This window comes from Branchiostoma lanceolatum, chromosome 14 (genome assembly GCF_035083965.1).
Source record: "Branchiostoma lanceolatum isolate klBraLanc5 chromosome 14, klBraLanc5.hap2, whole genome shotgun sequence".
Classification (NCBI taxonomy): Eukaryota; Metazoa; Chordata; class Leptocardii; order Amphioxiformes; family Branchiostomatidae; genus Branchiostoma; species Branchiostoma lanceolatum.
The window spans coordinates 3,378,499-3,396,607 of NC_089735.1; the positions used below are offsets into that span (position 1 = coordinate 3,378,499).

At 42.7% G+C, this 18,109-nt stretch overlaps 1 protein-coding gene across 8 annotated transcripts in view; it reads left to right on the forward strand.

Moving 5' to 3' along the window:
- The window catches only part of LOC136448874 (AP2-associated protein kinase 1-like), a 39,276-nt gene extending 31,145 nt beyond the window's left edge, over nt 1-8,131 (forward strand). For 7 of the 8 annotated variants that reach the window (XM_066448559.1, XM_066448562.1, XM_066448563.1 and 4 more), the window contains one exon: nt 4,157-8,131. In XM_066448559.1, the coding sequence (XP_066304656.1) occupies nt 4,157-5,472 (1,316 nt within the window). In that variant the 3' untranslated portion in view covers nt 5,473-8,131. Of the gene's footprint in view, nt 1-1,460; nt 1,581-4,156 lie in introns of those variants that run through there. The other variant, XM_066448566.1, reaches the window with a different exon arrangement.
- The last annotated feature ends 9,978 nt before the right edge of the window (nt 8,132-18,109 follow it).

The window sequence follows — 18,109 nt, forward strand, 5'->3', positions numbered from 1 at the left end:
AAAATGCAATTTTGTAGGCTTTAAATGACAGATTAAACAACGAAAATCAAAACATCGGCTCTCAAACAATGAGAGGGACAGAAAATGATTTAGAGTTGGAGACAGCCCTGTTCAGCACATGGCATTGTCAGCTTGCTCGTGAAAAGCATACCATCAATCAAGAATTCTTTCAACTTGAAGTTGTTCAAATATCTTTGCAAGATATACCAGATGTGGCATTATTTGATATGACTACTATATAAGCGCTCTAAACAAGAATATTTAGAAAGGGGAAAAGTCCTGTATTGTCAGTTTGAATGGAAAAGATGAAACTCCAAATTTTATCCAGTTGCTTGTGTAACTGCTACATTACGTTATGGAAAAGATGGTTTGATGACACCAATTATGTCTTTGAAAAAGTTTTTCTATCTCTTGTGTTCTGATGGTAGATATTCTGTACTATCAAGATACTGTGAATGCATTTAAGTTTGAGATTTTTGCGGTAACTTCTTCACCGTAAACTTAAAGCCACTGTAAAAATTATTGATTTGTCTTGTGCCCGCCTATCACCTTGTTTCAACCACGAACTAAAAACCATGGTGAACCCTCCATTTTCTCCCTACAGTGAATTTTCAAAAACCACCGCAAACTTAAATGCATTTACAGTAGGTATTAATCTGCTTTTAGTTCAATAGCTTTTTACTCTGTCTATCCTGTCTGTACTTGCATTTCAGTATACATTTGTACATACTGTTCTTCCTTACTATGTCTTCAGAATATCTATCCTGTACATGTTTGTATTATGTTGTGAGCTTTCCACATTATAGCTATTCTTTGCTTCTTGTCTGTTTGATTTCTACATTTGTACTATCACTTGATATAGAATCTCATCAGAACAGGTGACTCTACAGTTCCGGACAGTCAGTCTAATTCTGGAAAACCATAATGAATTAATGTCTACAAGTATGATCTAACAAAAGTATGTTGTATCAATATTAGGTAATAGTAAGATATCTCAAAGGACATGGCCAGTTCTGGAGCATTCTGGGAATCTCAGAGAGAATTCTGGTGACCTCAGACAGAATTCTGCTAACCTCTGACAGAATTCTGGTAACTTCTGACAGAATTCTGGTAACCTTAGACAGAATTCTGGTAACCTCAGACAGAATTCTGGTAACCTCAGACAGAATTCTGGTAACCTCAGACAGAATTCTGGTAACCTCAGACAGAATTCTGGTAACCTCAGACAGAATTCTGGTAACCTCAGACAGAATTCTGGGAATCTCAGACAGAATTTGGGCAAACTGTATGTTGCATAGAATAAAAGCTATTTCCCTTTTAGTTATTGGCATTCAGCCTCATGATATAACATCATAAGTATCAGATACTATTTTCTCCCAAATTAGACGGTCAATCTGGAATTGTAGTGCCACCTGTTTCAATAGATTTATATCTGACCATCTGTTTGAATTGCCACTAAGGAACTTTAACCCAGAAAGCACCTTCAACCACCGCCAAGCAGGGTCCTATCAGCAAACAATGAAGTGTTAGTCAGGTGCAACTGTACATAAAGTCTATATCTGTGAGTCTTCCATGCCCCGTTTTAGTCTTCCTTCATGGGATAAGGCCACACCAATTTAATTTCTTGCTTAACGGATTTTTATTTTCAAAAAAAAAAAAAAAATTAGAAAAAAAAATCCCCAAAACAGAAGGCTGGGTTTTCATGATTTTTAAAAAAAAAAAATTTTTTTTAAAGATAAAAATCCGTTAACCAAGAAATTAAATTGGTGTGGCCTAAGGGTAGCCTCTGCCAGGCTCCAGAGGTGGCTGGAAAGAGTAGAAGTTGGCAAAAAAAAACAGATAACATGCCAGAGGAGTTAACCAGCCGGGAGTACAGTTGCATCTTGTAGCGCAATCGGTAAGGTGTTTCGCCCAGAACGGAGAGGTCCCGGGTTCGAAACCACTGCTATGCCCCGATGTTGTGCCCTTGGGAAAGGCACTTTACATGACTTTCCTCACTCCGCCCAGGTGTGAATGGGTACCTGACTTCGGTTGGGGAAGGTCGTATTGAGGTCACCTGCTGGCGCCGAATGGCAGCCGCCCAGACCCTTGCGACAGTTCCACAAAGTGCATGTGTGGAGCAAATGTGTATCTGTTGTGTATTACTAAGTATGTGATTGTAAACCCTGCAGCAATTCAACACTGGCTGCCATTGCACTGGTATTTTCTGACCAATAAACCAAACAGTTTGCTACCTCAGAACTGTACTCCCCGGGCAGCTAGTGCAAAAGTAACTCCTCTGGCATGTTATCTGTCATTTTGGCCAACGTCTACCCTTTCCAGTCCCCTCTGGAGCCTGGTAGAGGCTAGGGTAGGGTGTGTTGTAATTGTAAATCTTCATTTCGTAACTCCTGCTGGTGAAACTACTGGGTTACAGTGTCCTTTAGTGTGCAATTCACTCATCTTTCGGGCTGTTTTTACTGGAACACAACACTAAAACAATTTTTCATAGAATACTCAACAGTTTGTCACTCTGCTACACCTTTACATTATACATGTGAAGAGAACTTTTAAAGAACACACATTGTATTTGTACAGTCAGATTATTTCAATCATTCTGTAGGTTTTGAATGCGATGCTCATGTACACAATGTAGATGACAGGGATATTCTGAAGCCAAAACTTGACTTGACAAAATCCTTATTCCACTCACTGATGTTGTAGTGAGTGCAAATCTTCCATATATCCGAAATAGAAAAAAAAAAGATGAACTAATCAATGCTTTGGTTATTTTTGGATTAGAATCTGTCTGAAAATGTGAAGGCAAGGTTTGCTTACATACTACATGTACATGTATAATGAAAGCTCATCTGTGTTGGTAGTAATCATAATACAATGCTAAACCTTCTTCCAACACTAAGGTATTCATGTACTTTATTTCCTGTTGTACACGCAAATTCTTTCTGTGCACCTGAATTTTTAGCTAACCAAAAATGAATTTCTGAACCCTGTCAAGTATCTAATGACAGCCACAGAATATCCCTGTCACCTTTTTTCTACACAAAATTTCTGGTGCTACCAAGGCAGCAAGGTGTTCTTGTTTGTATGACAAAGGCCTGAATAAAAAGACTCTTTGTGTGTTTCATTCAACCAATGTTTTGGTGACCGTTTGTCACCTTCCTCAGGGCAATTCTGACTGGTGTACTTTACACAGCAGCTGTAGGTGTCGCTACTTACAGATACAGTCCCAAAAGTAAAGTAATATGTATATACCACATTAACTATCGCTGTATGCATGTGAATACTTGACTTTTGAGACCGCATCTGTAAGCAGCAACATGAAGTGCGAAGTGAACCAGTTAGAAATGCCCTGAGGAAGGTGACAGACGGGCATCGAAAAGTCGGTTGAATAAAACACTTGGTTGTGTGAAAAATAGTCTTTTTATTCAGTGACTTTTGTGACATTTGACCTGATGAAACTGTTCACGGCCAGCCTGGGCCTTTTCCCAGCATTCCACTGAGTTTTGTCTAAGCCTCAAAGGTGAGCAGGTGCTTTCACTTGTCTTCATCTGCATGAAAAACAAGGTAGTTTCTTTTTTCTTCAAACTTTTCCAGGGATGCCTAAGTATGAATCATACAAATTTTAAGGAATTCATTCCATCCTCTACTGAGAAACATACAATTTGTATGGATTTCATATATCCTCTACTAAGGAACATACAAATTTCATGGATTTCATATATCCTCTACTAAGAAATATACAAATTTTACAGAATCCATACGATCCACTACTGACCATCGTGCAAATTTTACGGAATCCACACGAGTTTTGAGGAATATATATGATCTTTACTACTAATAAAACTCGTATTAATTCTGTAAAATTCATAGTAGATCGTATGAATTTCGTAAAATTCGAATGTTTCTTGGTAATAGATTGTATGAATTCTTATTTTGTATTTCTCTTAATAGCAGTGGATCATATAGATCCCGTAAAATTCCTATGAATACTAAGGCATTTCCTTTACCTTTCTTAGAAACTACAGTTCTTTTCTGGAGGTGTAAGGCTAAGGCACTCAGTGGAATGCTGACTCTTCTGTTTGAATGTGTTTTCATTTTTATGAAAATTTCTATTTCCTGACAAGATTGCAAGATTATCTTCTTTTGCGAATTTCAGGTTCTGAGGACGGGTCTAGTGGGAGGCAATCTTTGACGTCGTCAGACGAGGAAGACATGATTGAAGGGGCTCACTTCGGCGGGGAGGCAGGCAGCTACCGGGACCACGAACACGACGAGTTTAGCGAGCTCATCTTCCGTGTCCCGCCAACCGCACAAGAAGTGGAGGAGTCCATCATGAGTGGGACTCTGACCCCGCCGACGTCCCCTCAATCCGACAAGGACGAAATTGACCTTGTAGCCGAAGCTCAGCTGGTAGACATCGAGGGAGGGAGGAACCTCTCCGTCGGGTCGAACAGTTCCGACGTCTTCAGTAAGGCGCCGTTCTTCCTCATGAATGAGAACGAGAAGCCGAGGATTCAGACTATCCACCAGCGGGAGCAACTAGACGTGTTCGGAAACGCGCCGTTCGGCGAGAGAAAGATTCTCACGCCCCCCGGTTCGCCGCCGACCGGCCAGGCGGCGCCCGTTGCCGTCGCCGCTTCTTCGGATGTTTTCGGGGCGGAGCCATTCTCGGCCGTCACAGCAAAGTACGAGCTCACGAGAAAGAAAAGTGCCGGCGCCTCGCCTGGCAAGATGCGGCGGCAGCGTCGGGACTCCTCAGGAAGTGGGCGCAACCTGCACACAGTGAGTACCGCCGGAGGAATCCGGAAGAACAGCCCCAAGTCAAAAAGAAGCCACCTCAAGGTTTCGCCAAAGACACGGCGTGGATCGTCGGGCGGCAGGCGAAGTCGCGACAGTAGCACAGGGAGCAGCGCCAAGTCTAGCCCGGGCGACCGCCGAAAGGGCAGCGACAGCAGTCTCGACATGTTCGGAGCGAAACCTTTCAATCCGCTCGACAGGAGATCGCGACCGCTGGGAAACCGTCTCACGGCGAAAGTCTCCCCGTCCGATGCACCGTCAAAGCTCGCTTTCGAAGACGATTTCTCCAACCTGCGCGGAGCGGCGGGACCAGCGAGACGCGAGGATAATTTCGGTTTCGTCCCGTTTGATACGGTGATTGCTAACGTCCAAGCCGGCGGGGACGACACAGAACGGGGCGACCTTTTTGGCTCTGCTCCGTTTGAAACCAAAGAGTATGGTCCCGACGACCTAGCGGTCGGCCCGCATGTCTACGAAAACATGGCGGCCTACGTGGCAGAAGACGGACCACCGGTGAGGGTGGTGACTCTGGGTAGTGGGACGCAAAGTGCGTTTTCTGCACCGAAAAAACAGAGAAAGCTCCCAACAACACCACAGTGCAAACCTTTTGACGTATCAAAGAGAGGGCCCCTTCCACCCAGGATACAAAGATTTGGAACTGGCATGGGTTCCTAATACTTACCATTAGGGTATCTGTATATACTGTAGTGAACATACATTGTACACTAAACTTTATTTTTATTGTTTTGTTGATTTTCAGTTGTATCAATGCTGATATCTTGTGTACAGAAGTATTCCAATCTGAACAAATACTGTAAATGTGCATTACCCATCCACTGGAAAACAACCATCTTAAAGTGCTCTTCATTGTATGGTCCAGTAACATAAGGGTACATACTTTTGTACATACAGACATCTTTGGTGAAGACGAATTTGTGAATGCTACTTCCCTTTTGATTTTTGCTCTAAAATATGTTAGTAAGTCATTCTATAGCCTATTACATGTTTCTAGCTTCTTCCTTAGTTTGTTGAGATGTCTATCATTTGGAATCTATTGCTAGGGCTATGTCTCCAAGCTGGGGTGTCCCTGTGGTGTAGTGGTCTGCGCCTTTGCTACTCATATGGTTCAAATTACTTGGACCAGAAGGACTGGGGTTCAAGCCACAGGTAGGGCACCTCTGGACAAGAGGCGCATTGAGTCATACCAAAGACTTTATAAGAATGGTACATACTTATGAAACAGTATGGAAGTTAAACACACTCCACTGCCAGTGGACTAGCCCCCTGCTGCAGTGATTGCACCACAGTGTGGCCCCAGGGCTATGAAACGGAGATGGGCACCGCCCTATACATCAATAATGGTGTGGGAGGATTTTAACTAATGTCTCCAGGCTGACTTGAACTGCCCCACAAGCGGCCTCTGCTCGATGAACTCCCCACTCTTGCCCATCGGCTCCTGACAGGGAGAGGTTGCTGAATGCGTATGTCCCAATTACGCCGGTCCTGTTATGTGTGTAGCCCAAAACAAAAGCCACAAATTTGTCCCAGCGGACTGCCTGTGACCTGTGGGGTACCTCTCGGTGTTCGCACGATTAACTCTCAGTGTCTATTTGTTACAGGGTCCCAGGTTGAATTTAAGTTTAAGTCACCACAGGGCCCGGCCGTGCCCAAAAATAGCCCAGTAGCCGTACGGTGTCCCACAGGGCCACGTAAGGGTAACGTCCGAAAGTGCAAAAATACAGCCTGTGAACTGCCCGACAGGGCCCCTTTTTCTAATTGGGACCTTAGCATAACACAGGCTTCCTACTCCTGACTTGACTTTGAATAAACTCATGCTTTTGCATTTTTATTGAATGCTTTCTTTTCACAACAACTACTGTTATCATTTGTTTTGAATCTTGCCTTTTAAGAATTTAATACCCTGTAAAATTTTGTTTTGTATTCTTGTTTTGTAGTATTTTTGACAAATACTTTGCTTGTGCTAACGATGGAAACAGTTCACTAATAATTAGAACATGTTTCACTAAAACTTGCATCACTTAACAGTTCTCGTTTTTCTCTCTTTTGAAACATCCTTGTTGTTGTATATAGGCACTTTAAGAGAATGTTAGTTTTCTGTATGATGAACAAAGGATTAAGTATGACATGTACATTTGTGTATGAAGTGATCCAAGTTGCAAGGTCCATGCTTCCCTATAGAACCTCAGGACATGTGTTCCATTCTTTGTGGTGCACAAAAGTTTCTTATGTGGATGTATCATTTTGTTAGTCACTGTAGAACACTTTTTTTTCTGAGTAGCATCCCAACAAAGTTATTTGGAATTAGCATGGAAACCATTCACTTTTTTTTTCTGGACGGGCTGGTAAAGAAATAATATCTTATTACATTACAACTTTCAAAAAGTAATTTTATCACTCAATAACAAACTCTTGCTAAGTCAATGTTATGATCTTGATGTGTAATGCCTTTGTAGCTTTCGTGGCTCCCAGTCATACATGTTTGTGTGAGAAAAAGCATTCCAGGTTAGTGCTTGACTTTAGGTAGATTATTAGTTGTGCAATATGGCATGTCTTTTGACCAAATGTTTTGTAGATGTAAGGTGGTGTCTATGGCCCAATGGTTAGGCTAGTAGACACAGGATCGAGGGGTTAATGGTTCGATTCCTAGCTACACTGGACCAGATGTTGTGTCCTTGAGAAAAGGCCTCATTCATGTAAAAATGGGTACCCGACTTTGGTTGGGGAGGTAAAAGGCGGTGGAAGGAGAGGGAAGGGCTCATTCTTCCAGTACCGAGCCCTAGACACAGTTGATAACAACCCACTGCCCCTACAGCCTCTAAAAGGCTATAGGACTTTTTTTACCTGAACCGTGACATACCAGTAAAGTCTTAGATTGTGGTTTTTCCCTGTAGAGGAATATTGCGTTCAAATCAAGATGGAAGAAGTATATTGTATTAGCTAGATATTCGAACCCAATGTTCACAGGAATTATAGTTGAACCTTTGGTAACACTTTGAAAAGATATTATGGTCACAGTAATATTGAATGGTTAATACGACATTGTAATTTCCATATGATCATGTATTCCTTCAATTAAGGGAAATTTATTGTTTAGTGATGAAAAAAGTGTGCATTAGAAAGTCGTTTGTTCTGCTTTTTAGAAGGTTTCTAGGATTGCAAGAATTTCCTACTTTTTTTCACCATTGTAACTGCGCATATTGGTAACTTTGGCAATATCATCACGAATAGCCTTTGGAAACTGTTGATCTAAGCTGCTCTGCGTATCATTCTGTAAATAACCTTGTAAGAATTAAAAGATGTCAAAAGTGAAAAAGTTCCGTCCCTTTTTTTACCAAAAACAAAGGCAATGTTTTCGGTCTGTGTGATTGTTTCGGTGGGTGGCTGTAGTTTTTTTTTTGGCTAGTGGTAGTGACCAACACAAAACCCTTGATTCAGCATGTAAGGTCAAGGCAGCTGAAGTTTATAGGACACGTACACGTACTGCACATGCCTGAGAACGAGCCTGTCAACCTATACGCACTGTACACTCCGTCACACGGCAGACGCAGGCGAGGACGTCAACCTACCTGCAGTACATACAACAACTCCTGGGTGACAACAGCGGTCTACTTGTACCTGGACGATTCGCAAACCTTGCTGCTGACAGAAAGAACTGGAAACTTACGTAGCAGCCGACCAATGATGAAATCGTAGTTACAGGATGTGATGGAAGATGGTGTAACTAGAGACTGGCAGGATGGGAAGGTTGACCATCACATTCCACCACTTTTGAGACTATATGTTGTCACGTTCATTTTTAACTTTGTAAGTTTGTCTTGTTATTTTTTCAGCGATTAGGTTTTAGAAAAGATGAACCGTGAATCTGCCCAATATAATCCAGCCTTTCTGAGAGACTAGAGACTGCCAAACTGATTCGTGGTTAAAGTTCGAAGAAGTTTGGCTTGGTCCCGCAGACAAAAAATACATATTACAGAATTAGGGTAAAATTCACACTAATGAATCATACAGCAAATTCACAAAAACTACATTCCTCCACAAAGGTATTTCTTAAGACTTGTAATGGGATTGAGAGACGCAATAGTTTATACTAATTTTTAATCTCTGTGCATGCAAATGCGTACAATGAAGTTATAACTTAGAGAGAATGTGCTAATGAGAATGGCCGCAAGGTGGCGCAAGTGTAAGGCAAGTCATCATTTTGCAGCGCCACCACGTGGTCAACCTCCAACCTGCACTACATGGTCGTTTGTCTCGGTCAAACCAACGAAGAGGTCGTTACTGAGTCTTTTTTCATCACTGCCAATTAAGTGTAAGGGTTGTGACAGGGAAAGGTGGTTCTGTCGGTGATTAATATGGTGCATACTTGTTATCTTAAGCAGGAAAGTACCTTTATTTGTTCGGAGAGTCTTCATTCCATCTCTCAGCTAAGTTCACAACTCAAATAGGCTCAAATAAGGTCACACCAGGGGGCCCAAAATTGACCTTAACCTTCGTCTTGCCAACACCCAAAGTTACCGTCATACCAAATATCCTCATAATTAATCCTGAGGTTCTTGAGCTATGCTGACCACATATATATGAAAACAGACAGACACCAAACAATACCTCCACTTTTCATGGAGGTGAAAACCATAGAAGTGGATTCGCCATGGCTCAGTTTGGCTAAAAACACAGCAATAACTACTGCTGCGTAATGGTGTGATTCAGATCCACTAAAAGGCAATTGCCTGTCCGCAATGTAAGCTTCATGGCTCATTTTGTGTTCAGTTGCTTTTGCTTCCAAAGTCTTTGATGTTCATAGTGTCTCTGCCCGTGTGTCTAGTCCCAATTACCGTGTGTGTAGATCATATTAGGCCATGTTGATTTGATTATATGGATGACATCCTCTGGGGACCCCAAAACTGCGAGCGTGAGGATAAAACAACGTTTTGCCAAAAAAAAAAAAATAGCCTTCGTTAGGAAATCTACGAGGAACGATGAACAAAACAAAACAAACAGAGTATGTTATACAGAAATATAGGTACTTCATTTTTCTTCTTCTCTCACTTTAGAATTAACTTTGGTATTCTACAACCAGACTAGAGATAAGTATGTGCAGTTGCATATACATCAGGTTTGCTATGTTATATTTCCGTTATAGATTTTCCATGCCAATGATGCTTTGGTCATCCTCTACTTAAGGATTTTCACACTTCTGATATCGAATGATAAATAAATATGTGCCTTTTTGACGGATAATTCGACATCGCGTACGATAAGTAGTCTCCACCAGACAAAGCAATCTACCCTATTTTTGCATTGTGAGAATTGTCACATCTAAAGAATAATGAAATCTGCCTATGCTACCAAGTGTCTTGGAATCTGCTGAAATTCATCCTAGAGCTCCTACGCAGACCTGAATCCCTCGGCACAGCCTCCCGGATGCTGTGCCGAGGGATTTGGACCTGCGTAGGAGGATGCTACAATTGAGCAAAGAAATGTGAATCATTCCTTAGGACCCTGTCACACTTGTGCGTATATTCAAGAGCGCATGAGTTGCGCATTAACATTTCTTAGGTTTAAGGAAAGTTTGCGGGGAAGAAGTTGTTTTCTGCGTTGACCCACCGTTGTACAGCCTAGTTATCGAACCAAGGAAATGACTTCTTGGGCTGAAAACTCAATCTTGACCAAAAACATGCGTTAATACGCAACTCATGCGGGCTTGTATATACGCACAAGTGTGACAGGGGCATTACGTAAGACATCATATCTGGAGTCTCCCACGACAAAGTGAAATTCATTCTCTCCCTGTTTTGTACAGCAGGAATCGCGTGCAACCGAATACCGCAGAACAGACGCGGCGGAAACTATAAACCCTTTACACCGATACCCTATTAGTGGCTTAAGGTCGCCGCTTTGGAGCATATGGTGGTTTCGTGACTGGAACATCTTATCAAGAGAATTTTACCTGCGCTGCTGAACGGAAGTGCATACTTATCGTAAATGATTGAGAACTTATGAGTGTGTGTTACGTAGCTAGAGCTATCTACTCTCCAAGCAGAGGTTTCGAAGGCGGAGGGTATTTTGTTGTTCTTTGCAGCCTTTCCTACGATTCCATGTTTCATAGTGGCAGTAGTAGTTCCTAGTTTCCTAGTAAAAGAAAATAGATTCTAGGGAACAATAGAATCGTAAAATAAGGCCGCACAAACACACACGAAAAGACCGCACACACACACACACACACGCACACGCACACGCACACGCACGCGCACGCACACGCACACACACAAACACACACAAACACACACAAACACACACACACGATACGTCCATTTTTCGTGGAGGTATACATTATAATTACAGTAACATTGACAATATTGACATAAGTACATAATGTACCCATGCAACTTCGCAGGCCTAACTAGCTAGCCAACATGGCGACTGTTGTTTGACGTTCAAACGCACAACAGCTCTAACCTTTCGTTCTTTTATCGTCCAATCGGATCTGAGGAACAAATTGCGAATGTTGGTGCTGTCATCCCCGCACTCAGGCCGATTGTCCAGACATCAGGTCACCGAGCTGGTTATAATCGGTACTTGTACAACGTCTGTACCGGGATGCTGCCATGAATATCAAAACGAAAGAGCACGTTATATTCATTCCAGCTAACGGCTTTGATCTCCAACCGCGAAACGAGCCGCTTGCATATAAAACTTGAGAGAAGAGATATGAAGGCGTACACGTAAAGGTAAGGTGAAGCAGGGATCCTCAATTGAGGTGAAGCATGATGCTTTTTCAAGTAGCTAGTGGTAGTGCAATGCGGCTTCGCCATGGCTCGCGTTTTTTGGCCAAGCACACCGGGTCACCCCTACTCTTCTTGATAAGTGTGTTGGGTTCTTTTACGTGCAGAGGTTTGACGCCCTAAAGATCCCTCATACACGGGGCCGCCGTCTTTACGTTCCCATCCGATAGGACGATGCGCATCTTTTCCAGTCATGTCCAGGCCCGGGCGCGAACTCGGGCCGCTGGCTCCACGGAATTTGAACCAGATGTGGTGAGAGGCAGAGTCAGCAGACCTCTACACTTCTTCAAATACACGTATATATTCGTGATAAGAGTCTTTGTACACAACCAAGTGTTTTATTCCAACCGACGTTCCGGTGACCAGCTGTCACCTTCCTCATGGCAATACATGAAGGTCACAGACGGTCACCGGAACGTCGCTTGGAATAAAACACTTGGTTGCGTACGCCAAAAATAGTTACTCAAGCAACTGGATAAAATTTCGAAACAGTCACACTTGGTTGTGTACAAAGGACTCTGTTATCTAGTGACTTATCAACCAACCTGATGAAACTATTCACGGATATATACACATTCTGGCAAGCATATCAGACCTGCATATTTAAGTTACATTCATTCCATCTAACAACTTTCATCTCAAACCGCGACTCTCAGCCGCTAGCATCAAAGAAGTAAAAGTTGCGACGGCGTCGATCCTTCTTCACGTGTACATTCTGCAAAGCGCCAGGCCTCCAGATTTAAGTTTTCACAGAAGCGCAAGGTTAAGTAACGTTCCATCTGGGACAGAGGCATTTGACAGCTTCGGCAGATCCATCATTCGGGGCTTAAGTCTTCTAGACATTAATGGAGGTCGGCTTTACAGGAGAAGACTCGGTGATTCATCGCGCGGTTGTAGCACTCGGAAGACGGATCACTCTCTTCTACTACTCAGGGCACTGTCACACTTGTGCGTATATTCAAGTGCGCGTGAGTTGCGCATTAACATTTTTTTTTGGTTTAAGTAAATTTTGCGGGGAGGAAGTTGTTTTCTACTTTGACCCACCGTTGTGAAGCCTAGTGATCTAACCTAAGAAACCACTTATTCGGCTGCAAACTTAACCTAAACCAAAAACATGTTGATACGCAGCTCATGCGGGCGTGTATATACGCACAAGTGTGACAGGGGCTTTACCTCCGTTCCACTAGGACGGCGCTCTCGCCGCGCGCTCTCTGCGACCTAACATTTTACAGAGCGCTCAACGACTTTCTAAGATAAAAAACGAATATTTTTGCGCTCTGTGTGTTTTGTTGTCTTTTTAGCCATATTCGTACCTTTTGCATGATATTCCAACTATGAAATCAAGGATTAGACAGATCCGATTTAGGTCGCAGCGAGAGCGCAGCGCGATCGCCGTCTAGTGGAATGGGGGCCTTAAAAAACTTACAACTCATGGAGGGAGCGTCATTATTCTAAACGTCACAAGCTCTGACTAGGTCATGGATCGCTTGGGATTGAAAGAAGTGGTGCAACGCCGTTCCTAGCCTGGTACCCACACCGTCGTGAGCTCGCCGCTGTCCCTGCGGTGCTAGGAGTGTTGCCCACCCGCCCAGCTCATTAGCACACGCCGGGGAATTCTTTCGGGGTTGGTTTCAACCATTTCGCTCACTACGGGGCGACGTAACTCGATACGCCAGCTGGAAAGATACAAATGACTAGAGTCAGTCTCTCCTTGACTATGTAGGCTAACTTGTAGAATGCTCCAGTAAAACTCAACAACGGACTTTCAACTTCCCCGACTTTTCTTTGTGGACGATGCTGGAATCGGTACAAAAGCTCAAAAGCGGCACAAAAATAAGCTACATGGTGATCTTAGTTTCACGCGCCTAGTGTAAATAGACAGATACCATAGCCCTGCCCACCTCCGTCAAAACGCAGAAATGCAAAATTAAAACATAAAAATGAAAATATTTTACGGAAATGCAGTCACTCTCTCATTGTTCGAACCCCTAATTGTGATGGGCAGTCAGAATCAGTCTATTAGGGCTTGGATTTTCTATCAGTTCTCACCACACAACGGCATTGTATCTTTAATGTCGATATGTAATGGTATAGTGTTATTGAAACTTACTATGTGTAGGAATGACTAGAAATTGGAGTTTTTTTATTCAAGTTTTAAGACTCATAAAATGCTCTGGATGCCTTTAAGGAGCAACATCGTCATCCAGAAATGCCATATTACACAAATACAGTCTGAGAACAAGGAGTCACGTAGAACGTAGATACTCGCACAACTCAAACAAAACAATTAAAAAAATCAATTCAATCTCTACCACTGGATTACAATATGAAAATATCAGACGTTTCAGATGTCATTCCAACATCTTCCTTCAGCGTTTCAAAGAGATAAATAATGGATAAATCGTTTATTTTTTCTAATCGCTGAAGAAAGACGCTGCAGTGACACCTGAAACGTCTGATATTTTCGTGTTGCAATCCACCAGTGGTAGAGATTGAATTAAAATATTGTATTCTTCAATTTTCTGGATGACTGATATTCACAAACAACTCAAACAAATTTTCAAAGATAACTCACTCCACACTTATTGGCGCTATTCGTTCGTTCCTTCGTTTGTTCAGACCCTTGTAGAACCTAGTGGCACATAGGGCAGCAAGTTCTCTTGCTGTTTCAGAAGCAGGGTATATCTTTACAGGGAGGGATTGCTAGCCTAGCGTACTCTAGCACCTCCTCGCACACGGGACTCCTATTTTACGTCCTCTCCGAAAGACGGGTGCAGCCCCAACCGAGATGAACCAGGATCGAGCTCAACTGTGAGGCTGCTACCAGTTGAGCTACAGGGACATCCCTTATTGGAGCCATGCCCACTTGCAATCACAACTTTTCAAACAAATTAAAGTAAAATATTTCAGACAGCCTAAGACCCCTAAGCGTGTCGGGGGCTCGTCGCAGGCTCGCTCCTGTAGAGCGCCATTATCACGAGGCTGACGGATCTATGACAAAATCCTCGTGAAGTCGGGACGAGGGGATTGTCAAATTATGGAGAAGAGCTTTAGAAGGGAACCTTAATGCTGGTGACCGGCGCATGAAAACGCCCACAAAGGATACAAGTAATCCTTTAATGGGTTTCAGTAAGCCTTCTTCGGGGAAACACGACGGAACCACCGTCGGGGACAGGAGGTGTGCGCTAAGTATGATGAACACGTGTCCTCCGGTCCAGTATATAGGGAACAGAAACATCTACTAACATAATTCCGCCAGGGCCCAAACAGATATTCAACCCAACGTTCCCCAGTATAATGAAAGAGAGAATGTATTGTAACAGGCCGAAACTTTTAACGTATATTATATCATTACGCCATTTACGTTCATATTCTTGTGATTATAGTTCTCAGAATGGAATAGAATAGACACGTTTAGTACCCATAGTATTGATTGTATTGTCATTCTTGCCATACATCGTGCCATGTACAATTGTCGAGCAATAAAGTTCATTCATTCATTCATTCATGCACTCCTGTATATCTAAACTCTGCTTACCTGGTGGGTGCTGCACTAGAGCTGTCTCAAACCCCCTGTATTTCAAAGTTTCGGATTTATGTAACCTGGCGGATTAATGTTAATGGAGGTTACATCTACAAGAAAATGTCAAAGCAGGACGCATTAAATTACCTGATGTCATGTAAGAATGAACGTATAACAGAAATTGACAAAGATTTCATAAGTGAGGTGCATATTCCTCCTCTGACAGTCAACAGTTCTGGTAAATTTTTAACCTGCTTAACATTGAAAACGGTTTGTTTATATCTCAACACATATTGAAGCAAAGAATTTGTTCAGAATTTGGAAGATTCTGTGTATTTTTTTCAGCTTCATCAATCTTAATTTGCCTTCCCTGAGTAGATGACCCATTTGATCAAACATTCACACAAGAGGCAGACGATTATGAAGGATCGTCCATTACAAAGTTTATTTGCCCTACATTTTCACAGCAGTTGTCCGAGCTGGCATAAAATTCCTATATTCCAGAAACCATTTCTGCGCATGGTTTATGACCCATTTATTCGATTTCGTCGTAATAAATGTATCTATTATTAAGAGAGACAGACACGATAATCATGTGCCCATTTCCTATCTCAAGAGGCTAGTATAGGAGTCTTCAGACATTTTTTCTTTTAGTATTTAGGACTAGATAATCAGAAGGGAATGTCCATGTAGCTCAACTGTCTTTCTGCTTCTTTACATTTACATTTACACACTTGTTTATGCCTATATATTTGTTTTTGTTAAGTGGCGCTGGCAAAATAAGTTGTACAACTTGAGTGCAGCGTCACTTTGTCCTCGTCCTTCTGTTATTTGGAATTAAACAAAAAACAGATATGTTATACCGAATACCCCTATGGTAGCCTCCTTAACGAATCGTGCCAGTGGATGACGAGTGGGGAGATAATGCCGGGTGCCGGGTGGTCTGGCGTGTGTCAGACGCAGCCGACACGACTGAAGATAATACAGGTCGGTTCCCAGACTCAGCGGAGTCGTTAAACAGCGCACTGGGGAATCGCAGCACGTCACCACGAGTTACTCTCCAAGCAGAGGTTGGTGGGGAAGATTGTGACCCTTTTTTATTCTACGCATGCGCCCCGTTTTCTGCCTGTTGGTGGGGAGAGTGGACAGAAAACGGGGGCACGGGATTCGATAAAAAGGTCACAATCTTCCCCACCAACCTCTGCTTGGAGACTAACCATGAGCAGCATATACAGCCATGCCAGGCGGGTGGTGAAAACTTCTTAATCAAGACATTCCGTGAACTTAAGGAACAAATCAGTCTTCATCCTGGCGTCTTTGACCCTTTTGCTGACGTGATGTGCCCGTTAAAAGTCACTTGATTGGTCATTTCAACCTGACGAAGGCAGCTGTTACTCTCCAAGCAGAGGTTCGGCTCCAGATGGTTTGTGACGTCTTTTCATGCTTTTTTTGTCGGGATTTCTGTTCTATTAGGTTTTCTATTTGTCGGACAACAAGTTGACTGGCCGATAAAAAGAAACCCTGACAAAACACAAAGCCCAACAAAAAACGCATAAAAAGACCTGAAAAATCAACCGTAGCCTAACTTCTGCTTGGAGATTGTTTATTGACTGAAAGACCTCCGGTTACCGAAGATGAACATTTGAAGAGACTGTTGTGTTAAAACGTTGTTTTAGCTGTTAACAACGTTAACCACCAGATTTAATTGACCAGCAGAACTGGAGAAAAGACGCAAAAAGCGAGCTTGAGTCATCAATCAGTCTGGAAATTCGTCATCACCCTCCCTCTGCGTGGGCAACTCTTCCTCGGAGGTACATGGTGACAAAATGTGTCCCCGTAATAACAGACGTGCTTCTCCTTTGGGAAGTACTCCACGCCTCTAACACTGCAAAAATAGAGATCACATGCCTTATATTTCAATTTGTCACGGGATGTTCTAGATACGACGTTATAAGTTAAACATTTCTTTGCTTAGGTACAAAAGATTTGAAGAGACTCGATGCCATAAACAGATTTCAATATCTTCAGATTTGGCTACTGCAGCTCAAAAATAGGTAGATGAATAAAAGAATGCTTCGTTATAAGAAAAAGATACTGAAAGCCACGTTTAGCCCAGTCTGATTGTAACATGAACTTTCGGTTACTGTAAATACGAAAATGTTCGCGGTGGTTTTATTTTCGTGTTTTCCGCGGTGAACTCTTTACCGCGACTCAAAATCACCGCGCTGCATTTGTTTTTGTTACAGATATAAGATTTATTTTGTATTTCTATTTTGTAGCTTGCAGTTAACCGTACGAAAGTCACTGTACCTCTTGTTGCGTCAATATAGAAAGCTTGTGTACATCGGTATTACTTCAGTCTCAAACCTACGTGATTTACCACAACGGTTTCGAAGACTTTCGGACTCTCAGTTTTGTTATGTTGCAATACTTTTCACTGCAATGCTTACAACTCTCTCGGTGGCAGTAGCCAATACGTCACAGAAAGTTGCAACGATCATGGGCCTAATAATCCGTACGGGTCTGAAGTCTGCCCGGGGGTCCCCGGTCTGCAGTTGAGCGACCCTGCCGACCCCAATCCGACATAATCGCCCAGGTGTGGCCAACCGTTTGATTCCCCCACAATCAAAAGCAAGTTTCAATTTAAAGTTCACGGCGCGGCAATGCACCGTGTAGGCTTGTAAAATGGACCGTTCTGACTTTACGACTTTTGCCAATGGAGTGTGCACGGTATCCAAGCAACGTGATGTAATAGAGGGAGCTCTCGTTTGCTTCGGGCGCTCCGGATCTTTTGGCTTCTCAGCGTAACAGAAGGAAGGAATTTCACGATCTTTCGTTTCAAGGATTCCGACCGAGATGGAATCTAGATTGTGTATAGTTTTATGATCCGCAGCACGTGTGTGGAATTATCCCTCTGTAGCTATTTCAGAAGAACGTTTGATTTTACCCCGATAACAACTTCAGTCTGTAATTCTACGTTTTGGTA